This window comes from Anolis sagrei, chromosome 5 (genome assembly GCF_037176765.1).
Source record: "Anolis sagrei isolate rAnoSag1 chromosome 5, rAnoSag1.mat, whole genome shotgun sequence".
Taxonomy (NCBI): Eukaryota; Metazoa; Chordata; class Lepidosauria; order Squamata; family Dactyloidae; genus Anolis; species Anolis sagrei.
The window spans coordinates 70,009,401-70,024,678 of NC_090025.1; the positions used below are offsets into that span (position 1 = coordinate 70,009,401).

A 15,278-nucleotide genomic window follows, 5' to 3' on the forward strand; every position below is an offset into this window, starting at 1 on the left:
GAATGGTTTCGACAACACATTTTCTGCAGTGTTAACAACACTGCATGTTGTGCAATGTCTAAAACAGCCTTCCATAGATGCAGGCGAAACGTCAGGAGAGAATGCCACTGGAGTATGGCCATACAGCCCGAAAACCCACAGAAACCCAGTGATTCCGAGCATGAAAGCTTTAGATAGCACATTTTCTGCACTGTTAACAACATTGCATGTTGTGTCATGTCTAAAATAGCCTGCCATAGATGCAGGCGAAACGTCAGGAGAGAATGCCACTGGAATATGGCCATACAGCCCGAAAAACCCACAGCAACCCAGTAATTCCAGCCACGAAAGCCTTCGACAACACACTTTCTGCACTGTTAACAACATTGCATGTTGTTCAATGTCTAAAACAGCCACTAGAGGTGGTGATTCCGAAAACTTTTACTGCTGCTTATTATTTTTCCGGACCAGAGCATTGAGCCAAGGGGACGCCATGTGGGTCAGGAGCCGCAGTTTTTTTAAAAAAAACAAAGTTGAGTCTATATACTATAGCAGAGAAGTGGCAACAACAACGACAACACACTCTTCTCTTTGCCAATTCAAGTTGAGGAGGAGTGGAAGAAACCACATAGCAGACTCAGGCCTTGCCACTACCCCAAATCGGGGAATGGTACCTCCCAGTCTCGGCTTGGGAAGGGAAGGGCTTGGGGCGGGTCACGTGACAGGGAGTCTCGTGCTTCCCTTCGCCTTCTTCTCTGCCGGCCTCGGCGGGGGATTTTGCAGTCTGAGAGCGAGAGCGCGAGGACGGAGAAGGGGAAGGATGCGCGCGCAGGGCCTTGTCGCCGCGGCCACTGTGTTAGTGGTCGCTGTTGTAGGCGCCGTTTCGGCCAAGGACCCGGTGAGTCCCGCGGATGGCGGGGGACGGGGAGAAAGCCGTGGGAACAGCCCGGCTTCCGCGAAAGGAGGCTCCTCCGCCTTCGCTGCCACTCCCTTCTCCTCAGTGAGAGGGTTTGTGCACAAGGGAGGAAAGTGAAGAAAGTTTTCCTGAGAGGATTCTCCCTTAAACAAAGCCAATGCTCCATGTTTTGAGTCTGTGTGGCTTTTTGAAATGCTGAAAAGGCTTTTTTTTAGCGTTTCTGACCTGAGGTGAACCTGTCACGGGTTTTTTCTGGTCAGGACTTCTTCAGAGGAGGGTTTTGCCTTCGCTTCCTTGAGGCACAGGCTGGGTCTACTCTACACACTGTCATCCAATGACCATGTAGGCCCAGCCTGAGGCCTCTTCCACACAGGTGTATAAAATCCACATTGAACTGGATTATATGGCAGTGTGGACTCATAATCAAGCTGAAAGCAGATATTGTGGATCATCTGCCTTGATCAGCGCCTTCCAAGTCGCCCACTTATCTGTGTGCCCAGGGTGGGAGTCTCTCATTTGGTATCAGCCATTGATTGAGGTTCTGGGTATGAGCCTGCCACTTTTGGACTCTCGCTTGCTGGGGTGTTCCAGCGAGTGTCTCTGTAGATCTTAGAAAACTATTTCTTGATTTAACCCTGGCTGATATCCAAATTCAAAGCTCTGAACAGACTGCGCTCTGGTACCATGAGATGCAGAGCCAACCTTAAGAATTGGGGCGACAAGGTGGAATCCTCGACATGCGAGTGTGGAGAAGAGCAAACCACTGACCACCTGCTGCAATGCAACCTGAGCCCTGCCACATGAGGGACAATGCAGGACCTTCTTGCAGCAACACCAGAGGCACTCCAAGTGGCCAGATACTAGTCAAAGGACATTTAATCAACTACCAAGCTTGCAAATTTTGTTTTGTTTGTTAAAAAATGCAGTGCAACTGTTTGGTCTGCCCCGACGATAAATAAAAAATCTGCCTTGATATTCTGAGTTATATGGCTGTGTGGAAGGGCCCTGAGAGAGTGACTTGCTCATAGCCAAAAGAATATATCTATACTGTAGAATTAAGCCGGTTTGGAACCTCTTGAGCTGCCCTATGCCAGTTCTGTGGGATCATGGGAGTTGTAGTTTGGTGAGGCACCTGGCACTCTTTGGCAAAGAAGGCTAAAGGTCTTGTAAAGCTATAAGGTGGGTCTCCATGGCCAAAAGAGTATGTCTATATAAATAAAAATGTCATGTTCGTTTGTGGGATTAACAGAACTAAAAAACCACTGGACGAATTGACACCAAATTTGGACACAAGACACCTCTCAGGTCAACGAGTGACCATCACTCATAAAAACACTGAAAAACCCAATAGAAAAGACTTTAAAAGCCAAAAAATAAAAATACATTACAACGCATACACAAAACCACTTATATACACATACACACAAATATATATACACACACACACAAGACATATACACAGACTGGGCCACAGCAACACATGGCAGGGGACGGCTGGTCTGTACTATAGAATCAAGCTGGTTTGGACACCTCTTGAGCTGCTCTAGGCCAGTGCTGTGGGATCATGGGAGTTGTAGTTTGGTGAGGCACCCGGCACTCTTTGGCAAAGAAGGCTAAAGGTCTTGTAAAGCTATAAGGTGGGTTTCCATGTCCAAAAGAGTATATCTATACCAGTGTCCTCAAACTTTTAAAACAGAGGACCAGGTCACAGTCCCTCAAACTGTTGGAGGGCCGGATTATAATTTTTTTTTTAAAAAAACCCATGAATTCCTATGCACACTGCACATATTTTATTTGTAGTGCTAAAAACAATACAATTAAAATGAAGAACAATTTTAATAAATATAAACTTATTAGTATTTCAATGGGAAGTGTGGGCCTGCTTTTGGCTGATGAGATAGGATTGTTGTTGGTGGTGTGTGCTTTCAAGTCGTTACAGACTTAGGTTGACCCTAAGTGAGGGCCATTTACCTGGACCTAACTTTGGCAAAGAAGGCTAAAGGTCTTGTAAAGCTACAAGGTGGGTTTCCATGGCCAAAAGAGGAGATGTATACTGTACCATCAAGCCGGTTTGGACATCTCTTAAGCTGCCCTAGGCCAGTGCTGTGGGATCATGGGAGTTGTAGTTTGGTGAGGCACCCATCACCTTTGGCAAAGAAGGCTAAATGTCTTGTAAAGCTATAAGGCGGTTTTCCATGGCCAAAAGAGTATATCTGTACTATAGAATCAAGCCGGTTTGGACACCTCTTGAGCTGCCCTAGGCCAGTGCTGTGGGATCATGGGAGTTGTAGTTTGGTGAGGCACCCAGCACTCTTTGGCAAAGAAGGCTACAGGTCTTGTAAAGTTATAAGACCCGGGATTGCATAGCACTGAGCTATGTCAAAGTGATGTCATTTTGCATTAATTCTGTAGTGTAGATGTACCTGAGTCAGATTTTGCAGCCTTGTCTTCAGAGTAATATGGCAATGTTAAGGTGAACCTATCACAAAGGTTTCTTGTTAAGATATGTTCAGAGTTTGCCTTTGCTGAGGCCGAGAGAGTGTGACTTGTCCTGTAGGTTTCCATTTGAACCCAGGTCTTTGAAATCATAGGCCCCTTCCACACAGTTGAATAAAAATCCCACATTTTCTGCTTTAAACTGGAATACATGGCAGTATGGACTCGGATAACCCAGGGCCCTTCCACACAGTCCTATATCCCAGAATATCAAGGCAGAAAATTCCACAATATCTGCTTTGAACTGGGTGATCTGAGTCCGCCCTGCCATATATTCCAGTTCAAAGCAGGAAATGTGGAATTTTATTCAGTTGTGTGGAAGGGGCCTCAGATAACCTTTTTCAAAGCAGATATTATGGGATTTTCTGCCTTGATATTCTGGGATATAGGGCTGTGGAAGAGCCCATGGTCTAGCACTAAACCACTACACTATATACCTCTTTTTATATTAGGGCTGTTCTACACTTCCATATAATCCAGAATATCAAGGCATATATTACCCACATTATCTGCTTTGAACTGGATTATTTGAATCTACGCTGCCATATAATATCAGTGGCCGTGTTCCTGAGCTGGTGCAGAGTATATTTTTCTTATTGCTGACAGTTCTGTTCTACTTGTGCTGGAAAAGGGAGGGCCCTTCCAGACAGTTCCAATATCTCAGGATCTGATCCCAGGTTTTCTGCTTTAAACTGGGTTATATGAGTCACCACTGCCAGATAATCTGGGATAAACAGAAATCTTGCAATCAGATCCTGGAATATGGGGCCTGTCAGGAAGGATCCTGAGTTTTAGGCCCTATCTGTATAGACCATTTTAATGCAGTCTTAAACCGGTATTGAAGAAAGTATTTTCACAGTGCCAATTATTACATAGGAAATCCTGGAACCAGTTTGAGGCCCAGATGGTGATTACACACAGCACTGACATGCATTAAGGGCTTTCTTTATTTTGCATGCTTTTGTTGGAGTTTGTTGCCTGGCTGCAGAAGTTTGACGCTGGCTAACTATCAAACTGCATTAAATGGTTGGTGAAAATGGGGCTTTAGAGGAGTAGATCAAACAATTATTCTCCTCGTGTCCCATTGTAACTTTCGCTCAAAATGAAGCTTCATTTTATAAAGCAAATGTATTGTGCATATACTCATGGTTACAGTACAGTCAGCCCTCCATATCCATGGATTCCACCATCCAGGGCATTCCAAAAAAATTAACCTTGATTTTGTCATTCTGTATAGTAAAAGTAAAGGTTTCCCCTTGACATTAAATGTAGTTGAATCTGACTCTGGGGAGTGGTGCTCATCTCCATTTCTAAGCTAAAGAGACGGCGTTGTCTGTAGACACCTTCAAGGCCATGTGGCCGGCATGACTGCATGGAGTTCCATTACCTTCCCTCCGAAGCAGTAATTATTGATCTACTCACATTTGCATGTTTTTGAACTGCTACTTTGGCAGAAGCTGGGGCTAACAATGGGAGCTCACCGTCCTGCGGATTCGAACTGCTGGCCTTCTGGTCAGCAAGTTCTGCAGCTTAGCGGTTTAATTCACTGCACCACTGCAGCCCCATTCTGTATAAGGGACACTGTTTTACTACAACATTTTACATAATGGGATTTGCACATCAACAAATGTTGGTATCCACAAAGGGTTATGGAATGAAATATCGTCATATACCAAGAACCTACTGTATTTTACTGTATGCTTTAGTGTTGCAATGAAAATGCAAAGAAGACAAGATTTTGCAATGCTGGGGTTTAGGGCTGGGATATGACTCATTGAATTTCCCCCCCCCCCCCCCCCCCGATTATTATTATTCTTAGGACCTTGTTGACTGATGACTGCCAAGCAGATGACCGGGAAAGAGGAATTGCTGTGTTGTTCCAGATTTCATGTGGAGACTGAGTGGGTCAATAGAAAACAATCTTGAGTTCATTTTTGACACATGACTGAGATCCTGAAGAGTTGTGAGAAGGCAAGCGTGTGTATTTGCCTTCAGTCAAGGCACATCTAAACTCTAGAATTAAATGTGGTCTGACCCCACTTTAATTTCCATGGCTCCATGCTATGGAATCATATTATTTGTGGTTTGGTGAGGCATAAGCATTATTTGGCAGAGGAGTCTAAAGACCTTGAAAAATTCCAGTTCCCATGATTCTACAGCATTCAGCCATGGTAGCCAATGGTGCCAAACAGCCTTAATTCTAGACTGTGGATGCTTCCTAAGTTGTCTTTCTCGTACTGAAACTAGAGACCCTCTCAGCCACACTGCCAACCCTGCCTCACAAAGATACTATATGATTCCCTTTGAAAATTCTATCAAAACTATACAACATGCTAAATAGAATGAGATGGGGATTTTCTTTATACCAGTTCAGATCATTGGGTTGTTTAGCTTACTCTTGTTTACCCAGACTGATGGTGGGTTTCTCTGCATATTTTTATTTTTATTCATCTACTCTTTCCTTCCAAAACAGAAATGGATATGCTTCTAAGCACAGAATCACTTAGAATTAGTGGACAGAGCTTAGCTTGCAAGACATACTGCATGCAAAATTAAATATACAGTATTCATTGCTTCTTATATAAGAGCCACACCTGTTAGATATGAGAACACTAAATATGTATCCAGTTAACTTCGAGAGATTTTTAATAAAGAATTTCCACATGCTGTTTCAAAGCATATCTATGCCCACTTCCACAGCTAAATTAAATCTGCTTTGACCTGGGATATATGGAAATGTGGAATCAGATAACCCAGTTCAAAGCAGATATTGTGAGATTTTCTGCCTTGATATTCTGGGTTATATGGCTGTGTGGAAGGGCCCTGGAATACATGGCAGTGTGGACTCAGATAACCCAGTACAAAACAGATATTGTGGGATTTTTTAACCTTGATATTCTGGGTTATATAACTGTGTGGAAGGCCCCTATAACTGCTTTGACAACTTGACAAAAAGCTCTGCATTGATGAGAACGTGTGTCTGAATCTTTAAATAATTCATTTCCATTTACTACTTTTAACACAGCATAACACAGAAACAGGTCTTGGCATCATGTGTGAAAATATATTTAGTCTATTTTTTTTCTGAGCACCAGATACCCTAATAACTCTTTCCATGTTTTCTGCATCTTCACCTACTCAGATTATTTTTGCTTCTGGATGCATCTTCACGAACGGTGCTTGCTTAGATGACTATATGTTATTAAAGCACCTGATTTTAGCTTCACATTGTAAACATTTGTTTAGCTTATAGTGAAGATCTTTTGTTCTTTTTGGGAAAAATGTGAAAATCGGAACTATTAGGAATTGGCCTTTGGTTAACAAAGTAGCAAACAAAGCGTGCCTCAATTTCTGTGTGTTGCTTTACTGAGTTCCCTTGCTGACTCCAAAAATAAACAAGGTAGGTAGTTGTAGGTTGCTAACTTAAAAGTTTACTAATGGGTTTGCATTTACATATGCATGAGGAACCTATTTCCTTACCAACTAATGAAAAGATTAGGCAAAGTCTTCATAAGTCTCCAACTTTCTGTGGTGGAGGAGGAGAGACATGTCTGGAGATTAGAGGAGGAGCAGAGGGAGAAATCAGAACTGAGGAGAGACTGAGAAGGGAAAGGAGTTAATATAACCAAAGGCCCCAAGGAAGAGGCCAGGGTCTCATGGTCTATTTGTAAAATATTTATAACCATATATTTTAAAGGGTAATAAAAGTACATGTGTGGGTTTCGATGAGAAAAAAGTAGGATTTGACTTGCAAGAAATCATTTTATCTAAAACCCCTGTTGCCTATTTCTTAATATAAGATCTCTTTTTCCTATGACGGATTGTCCCTGTTCTTAGAGTTTGCTGTTTCTCAAGGCCAGCTTGTGAGGACCTCAGCACTATTTTTTCTCCATCATGTGACTTTGCAGAATAGTTAGCTTGTTGTCTTTATTCAACAAAAATGTGCTGGTACTGAGCATTGCAGTCCTGTTTATAACCCTGTCTCAAAACGTTCCTCTACTCAGATGCAAAATGCTTGACCTTGAGATTAAAAAATATGTTCCTGTTTGTTTCAAGAAATCATCCTTCTATTATTTTTCTCTCCCTTGGTTATTTCCCCTGTAAGGGATATTTTTATAGGTTCAGTAAGACGCTAACCCCATATTTGTCAGGCATTTTAGTAATTTATTACAGCTTTTCCATGTTTTCATAGCGAGAAATTTAAACTTGCATCAGTTTTCTAATTCACAGCAGACCTGCTGGTTCTACACACTAGACCGGTTCAGAAGATAATATCTTGTGTTCATAAGCGAAGGTAGGAATAAAAATTGTGGGTGTGCAAACAGCCACTTTGTTCCTCCCTCTCCTTAAGATGACAAACTTAAGCCAAGAGGTCTATGGTTCACTATAATGAACTTCAAACCTTTGCTTAATATTCTGGCTTTTTACAAATCTATTAAACATAGTTTCCTATTTTGGATGAGCTAAAAAGCAGTGGGTTGGGAACTGTGTTTTGACTGTCTTGTTCTCACATGCAAAGAAAGGAACAAAGGTTTCACATATATTGTAAGGGATCCTTTAATTAGATTATTAAACTGAAATGCAGCTGTCCAGACACAACTGCTGGATGACTGTGTTGTGCAAACATTGAAATGGGCAGGTGTTCTAAGTGAGCAATTTAAAGGTCCAAATCTGTAGCCGAACACAGAAAACTAAGTTCAGAGAATTATCAAGAAGGGTCACACATTTTTGCTTGGGTTTTCCAGATTTTTTGCTAAGGATGCCAAAACCTTTACAGCCCCAATCACAGGGATGGACCATTCAATTTGTGTATGTTTTGCTCCATTCTCCGGATGTAGGATGTAGTGCCCCTAATACAGGGGTGTGCAGTGTGTGGTCTTCCTTATGTGAGATTATAACCTCCATCATCCCTCATCATTGGCAATGCTAGCAGCCCAGCAATATCTAGAGTGCTGTCAGCTGCCAACCTCTTCTTCTTAGTGATCTGCTAAATGTTTAGATATAATCTTGTTTAGTTTGCATTTCCCTTATTTGTGCATCAGATAACTTTTGGCATCATTAAAATGTTCTTTCTTCCTATCACTTTCTAGTTTTTCTTCCTGTTTTTATATTTACTTGATGATTCATTCCCATCATGCTAAATAACTTCTTTAAATAACCATAATCTTGAAAAAAAATCTGCACTGGGGACACAGAAGTTCCAAGTCAGTTAACTCTGCAATCCCAAGAACTTACTCTTTTTTCCAAGCAAGCATTTATAGAATTTCACTTTCAAGGAATTCGTGTAGGTGGAGAATTCTATACTACAGTAAGAGCACTCAGCAAAATAATTTTAAAACAGCTTTTTAAAAGACAGCTATATACAATGATATTTTGATTCAAGGAACAACTTTGTAATCCTTTGGCAATAAGCAGTGTTTATGGATTTTCTTTCTACAGAGGTGGGGTAGGAAATTACATAGCTGATTGTGAATGGGAATTGTAGTTCCACAGTTGAATTGTATTATATGGAACAAGAAATATTACAGTAATCACCATTTTAATTCGTGTTTTCTGGTTTAGAGAGAGAAACTCTTTCTGTGCTCAAACATGTTTCAACTGAAACTAAAAACATTTATTCCATTATTACTATTTTATTAGTTTTCTTGCTGTTCTTGTTATAATTATTTTGTACCCATATTACAGGACAGGCGTGATAGAGTGAAGCAAAAAAGCTTTGCATGGCTCATAAAACAAAAAGGAAAGAAACTAGGTGGCTCATCAAGAGGATAAGTGTTGCTTGCTATTCACCTAATTATAGCAACATTAGAGATTACAAAGCATATATTATAATTCTTCAGTAAAATGGAGAATTGTCTCCACATTCTTGTAGATGTTAAAATAATAAAATTAAATACATATATTGAATTGTGTAGTTTGTACTGTCTTGCACTACAGTGGCTTCCTCCCGCCCTGACCCCAGTGTTTGCCACCTTAATGATAATGTTGTATCCTGCAGCTAGTTGCCAAAGAGCTTGTCTTTCCCTCTTATATATTCACCATTTTAATGCACCAGCTATCCAAAAACTGCATTTTTATCAGTCTAGTTAATGGAGAGAGTTTATATGTTATTTCTGCTGGTGAACTAATTAATACTGTGTATTTAATTTTAATAGCTTCATATTTATTGTTAAATAATTTTATTTATGTGTTTTACCTTGATATAAACCCTGAATAAGGCCAGCTAATTTGTGTGCAGGTCAATATGTGTTACACTTTTTAAAGATCAAATTCAGTCCATCTACAAGCATATAGGGTGCATCTACACTGTAGAATTAATGCAGTTTGACAACACTTTAACTGCCATGGCACAGTGTTTTGTAATCTGGAAATATGTAGTTTGGGAAGGCATCTGCACTGGCAAAGAAGACTAGAGACCTTGTAAAACTACAACTCCCTGGATTCTATAGCATTGAGCTATGCCACTTACATCGGGGTCTAGCTGCATTAAATCTACAGTGTAGATGTACTCATGGAGCCCATTGTCTTTTTTCTACATATGCACCTACTCAGCTGGAGTGGGTGGACCAATTACCAAAATGGCAAAATTACGTATTTGCATCATGAGCTGTTAGTGCAGTGTACAACTGAAATCATTCTTATCAGGTTGAAACAATTCTGATTTAAAAATAATAAAAATAACTTAAGACTAAAACATTTCTAACAATGTAAAATAGTTTGAATGGTGTTTTTTTTTTTAAAAAAAATGTCTACATGTACAGTGTGAGATAAGCAGTTACAACCAAAGGATTTAGTAATGGGGTGTGGTAATTCAGCTCCAGAATGAAGCCAGCATCAGCATCAAATATACCTTTAATGGATTAAAATCCACTAATTTAGCCCCACAGCATCAAAGGCTTTTGGGTTTATTTTTTGGGTCTATTTGAGCTGTATAATTCAGACTGACATTCTAGCCATGACATTGAAATCCTGTGATTTCATCCTTCCAGCTGCATTAGAGGCATACATGTTGCTCAACTGTAGGACAGTTTTGCAAGTGCTTTCATCTTATCTATACAGTCACTGTGTTTTAAGAAGCACTATGGCAACTTGTAGTTTATTACTCATAAAGATCATGAGGCCTACCAGATTTCGTAAGGTCAGGATTGAGGAACCTGCTGTCTTACAAGATGTCCTCCTGTTTTCCATCAGCACCAACCGGCATGAACAGTGATAAGGCATGACTGGGACATTTACTTCTATATTATCTGGAAAGACACTAGTTTCCCTTCTCTGTTGTAGGTTCTACTTCCACAATTTCATCTTGTTGTTTTCATTCAAGTAAAAGAAATGTCTTGGTTAGACAGAGTCAAGTTAAAATTAACTTTCTGCCCAACTTTGTCTCCATGAAGAAGTGGTATTCTCTCCTTTGTATGACTTCAGGTTGTACCCATTTCACTTATCGAGCAAGAGGCAAGTCCAAAATCCGTCTAGATCTGAGAACTGCCATATATGCTTGTATAAATTGAGGACAAGTTTGGGGGCCAGAAATAGGGATTTTGAAATTATTCATGGATAAGTTGGGGGTCGTTAACATGGAGATGGGAAGGTACAAGTCACCCCTAGTTTTCACTATTTTCCCACCCAGGCATTGAAAAAGAAGTGTTGTTGCAGAAGAGAGAATAGTGCTCCTTTTAGGCTCCCCCTTTTGCCAATCGGAAAACATTATCCCCTTTTAAAACACATTGTTCTGTGGATAGGTTGATCCAGTTTTGCTGGGTCAATTTTTTGACTAATTTTTTAGACTTGTACATGCAAATACACAGTCCTCAGAAGCAAACAAGAGAAGGCAAGAACTTGTTCTAGTTATTCTGTTAAAGTTTGAGTCAATGCATACATTTCTAAACTACTGTTTCTTACACTGTGAGTCCTGCCCCCAAAGGTACAATTTACCTCAGGGTAGGAATTGTCCAGCCCACAGGCCATATAAGACCTGTAAAATCATTTGATCTTGATCCCTCTATGAACCGTCAAGGACCTTAAGATCTCTTGGTCCCACCGGCATCACAGTCGTGTTTGGTGGGGATGAAAGACAGGGCCTTCTCCTTGGTGGCCCCTCAGCTGTGGAACTGCCTCCCTAATGAGGTTAGAGCTGCCCCCTCCCTCCTGACCTTCCGGAAGAAACTTAAATCCTGGTTATGGGATCAAGCGTTCACAGAATAGATTATTTCTGCTAGTGAAGATAAGATTTTATTGGACCTCATTTGGATTGATTTGAATGACGATTTTAACCTGACAAACCATTTTAATGTATATTTATAAGTATTTGAATGTATATGGCTGTATTTTATTATGTGTTTTGAGATTGTGTTGGCATTGAATTGTTGCCTGTTTGGAAACCGTCCTGAGTCCTTGCTTGGAGGTCGAGAAGGACAGGATATAAATGTTCTAAATTAATAAAATAAATAAATCCATGGAGTCTCCCTCCCCTCCTCACAACTGTTAATTTTTAAGTTGAAAATTTTGTATGGCCCACAAATCTTATAAATATTCAAATGACCCTTGTCAGAGAATGTAGTGGTCCGGAAACATGTCACATCAATAGAAACGGCTGTTTTTCAGTGGAATCTGCAAAAGATTGCTTCATAAAAAGGAAAATCAGTCTGTTTAGCAAGCCTTGTAAATGTTGATTTATTATCAGTGTATGTGTGCATGTTTTATACCTAATTTATATACCTGATGCCATGCAAAAATTTCTCAGGCCAATAAAACAGGTTAAACATTTTTAAAACATTACCTTATACATTACATACATTACCTTTTACTTTCACTCTTTCAATTACCTTAAGTTTACCTGAATACCTTATGCAATTATTCATGATAATGCATCAGCAACTACATTTTGAGTACCTTTGATGTGTTTAACATCGAAATCCTGGAGTGTTAAACTCAATCGAATTAATTTACTGTTTGTACTCTTTACCTGATGTAACCACCTTAATGGTGAATGGTCAGTGCATACGGTGAATCTTCTTCCCCACAGGTAAGGTTTTAACTTTGTGGTGGCCGTCACAATCGCTAGGCATTCTCTCTCGATGACCGAAAGATGCTGTTCTCTCTCTAGGAGTTTCTTACTTATGTAAAGAACAGGCTGCAAATCACCTTCGGCATTTTCCTGACTGAGAACTGCTCCCACTAAGGTGGGGGGCGTCCGTAGTTAACACAAACTGCTTACTAAAGTCAGGTGCTCTCAGTACCAGTGTGGTTATTAAAGCCCTTCTCAGAATCTCATAAAACGCTTCACACTCCAAACAATCTTGTCAGGTGTTGACTTTTAGTACCATCTGTCAGTGCTGCAGCTAAGGTACTGAAGTCTGGGATAAATCGTATATAGAATCCCACTACCCCTAAGAAAGATCTTAATTGTTTCTTAGTGTGTGGCTTAGGCCAGTCCTTTATGGCCTGCACCTTGTCTAAATCAGGTAAGATTGTTCCACCTCCGACAATGTGCCCTAGGTATTTAACCTGAGGTCTGGCCATCTGACATTTTGAAGCCTTTACTATTAGGCCAGCATCCTGGATCTTTCCTAGCACCTTTGCAAGATGCTTGAGAAATTTCTCAGGCCAAAAGGGATCCCAAGTGAAAAAGTTAAAGAAGCCCTCACTTTGACCTATCGGCAAGTTAATCTAGATTTTGGCTTGAAATTTTAAACTAACTACAGAAGCTATCCGTTGATAATTCTTTAAAAAAAATACCTTAAGGCAATGTATTGTCAGCATAAAAGAAATGGCTAGAACTTGGATTATAGACACTACAAAGCCTTGATTGTCTGGAAGAAGAAAGGCCATTCATAGGCAGCCAAGTATTTTGGCAAATTTTTCCTTGCAAAAAAAAACAAAAAACGAAGCAGTTTTGGTCAACAGTTACAACTGTGTTAAGACAACCTTGTGGGTTCGATTCAACATAGTAATATATTTGTCTATCTTTGGGAATCTTACGATTCTATTTAGCGACTGTAAAGCTAGCATAGGTAAACTTCAGCCCTCCAGATGTTTTGGACTTCAACTCCCACAATTCCTAACAGCCGGTAAACTGGCTGGTATTTCTAGAAGTTGAAATCCAAAGCAACTGGAGGGCCAAAGTTTGCCCATGCCTTCTGTAAAGAGTAGGCCTCTATGGGGACAATCATTTTCCCATGGATGTCTCAGACTCTCCCCATTGGTCTCCTGTGACTCAAGATTAAAGAAAGAGATTAATTTTTCAAACTGCTTCTGGAAAGGCTCCAGGTCCAGATTCAATTATGCCTGGAGTCTTGAAAGCTAACATCACATGGTGGATGCCTTAACTAGCAGCCCTGTTCACCCTGATCATCAGGACTGCTCATTTAACTGCTGGTCCTAGCTATCATAATCCCTACCTATGGAAAAAGGAGATAGAAAAAATCCTTCTAATTAGCCGTCCATTAATCTACTTTCAGTATTGGGTAACCTCTGTACCCAGTACCTTTACATCAGACTCATTAGCTTGATTGAGGATAAAGATATCCTAGGAGATGACTTCAGAAAGACCAAGTCAACTCTTGACCTTAGTTCTAAGCCAACTATCCAGCAAATATACAAGATCACTCAGTAACAGTCTATATGTTGTCTTTATTGATTTGAAACCAGCCTTTGAGTCAATACCCAGAACTATGTTGTCAACCTAAAACAAAAGAGAAGAGCATTTATGAATTATTGTAAAGAAAACCCGCACAGTTTAATTTCAGGAAAACCAATATTATGGTTTTTACCAAGAACATCTTCCTGACTAAATGGGCTACTGTAGCTGGACAAAATATAGAACAAATATTTAGTGTTATATATCAATCTTCTGGCATATGAATATCTCATCAGACTTCTGTTGTTCTCTATACTTTCATTCCTTGCTTTCCATGCCGAAATCTGCCATAGTGTGTTTTGCATTCCTGTCTGGATTTGGGGCATCCATCCAGCACTGAAAAAAATACTTTCAATCTTTTTTCAGCAATACCTTTATGTAGCAAACTTCGTGCCATCAGCAGTTTTACTTTGAAAGCAGGTTGTTTGTCAGTGAGATGTACTGCTTAGTGTTGGGTAGGTACTAAGATGTTAAACACTTTTTAAAGGAAGACTTGGATGAGATTATAGGCATTTTCTTCAGGAAAACAACTACATTACTCAGTGGTCTAAAGTTATCAGAGACAACTTGCAAAGAATAGGTTTCTTTGACTACATATTTTCTAACCAACACTTTTCTAAGACAAAATTGATTCTTGCTCACAAATTAAAGATACAAATATTCAATATTCCGTATCTACTGCTTTAATACTAATAAATCAGAATAATTTTAATCCAGATTCATATATTTTCAACGTTATGGTCCTGATGTCCATCATAAAGCAGTGGTCTGATTAATTCCAAAGCAACCTACCCTCAATTTGTTTTAAGAAAAGCTTCCAATTTGATTTTAAAACATTTAGTATATTTAACAGCCATGTCCTCTATGCTTGAGCCCTGTTTTTAATCATTCTTGCAAATTGTGGTCCAAATATGCTGTAAAGTCCTGCAGCCAAATTGACTGTAACATCAACTGACTTCTGTAATGGTTGGTCCCAGGTAAATACTGGCTGCAACTTCCATCTTCCTATTTTTCTATTGAAGCAACAAAAGCTCTGACAATTTTATTGCATGCCATTAGTACAAAAATATATGTTCTCAAAAAGTTTCTGTTTTGCTTTGCAGTTTTCTGAAGACTGCAAAATACATGAATATCCTCCATCAGGACCAACGTAAGTAACTTGAAAAATGACATTATCAGTAGATGATACTTGCAGATTTAAGAAAATGTGTTCTCTGTCTCCACAGCAACCTTTTACTGTCTCTGAAGATT

The 15,278-nt window shown here is 39.9% G+C and overlaps 1 protein-coding gene across 1 annotated transcript in view; it reads left to right on the forward strand.

Moving 5' to 3' along the window:
• Window positions 1-688: 688 nt before the first annotated feature.
• ASAH1 (N-acylsphingosine amidohydrolase 1) overlaps window positions 689-15,278 on the forward strand; it is a 31,750-nt gene continuing 17,160 nt past the window's right edge. The window contains exons 1-2 of the mRNA XM_060778584.2: window positions 689-877; window positions 15,131-15,177. Coding sequence (XP_060634567.2) covers window positions 800-877; window positions 15,131-15,177 — 125 coding nt within the window. The 5' untranslated portion in view covers window positions 689-799. The remainder of the gene's footprint in view (window positions 878-15,130; window positions 15,178-15,278) is intronic.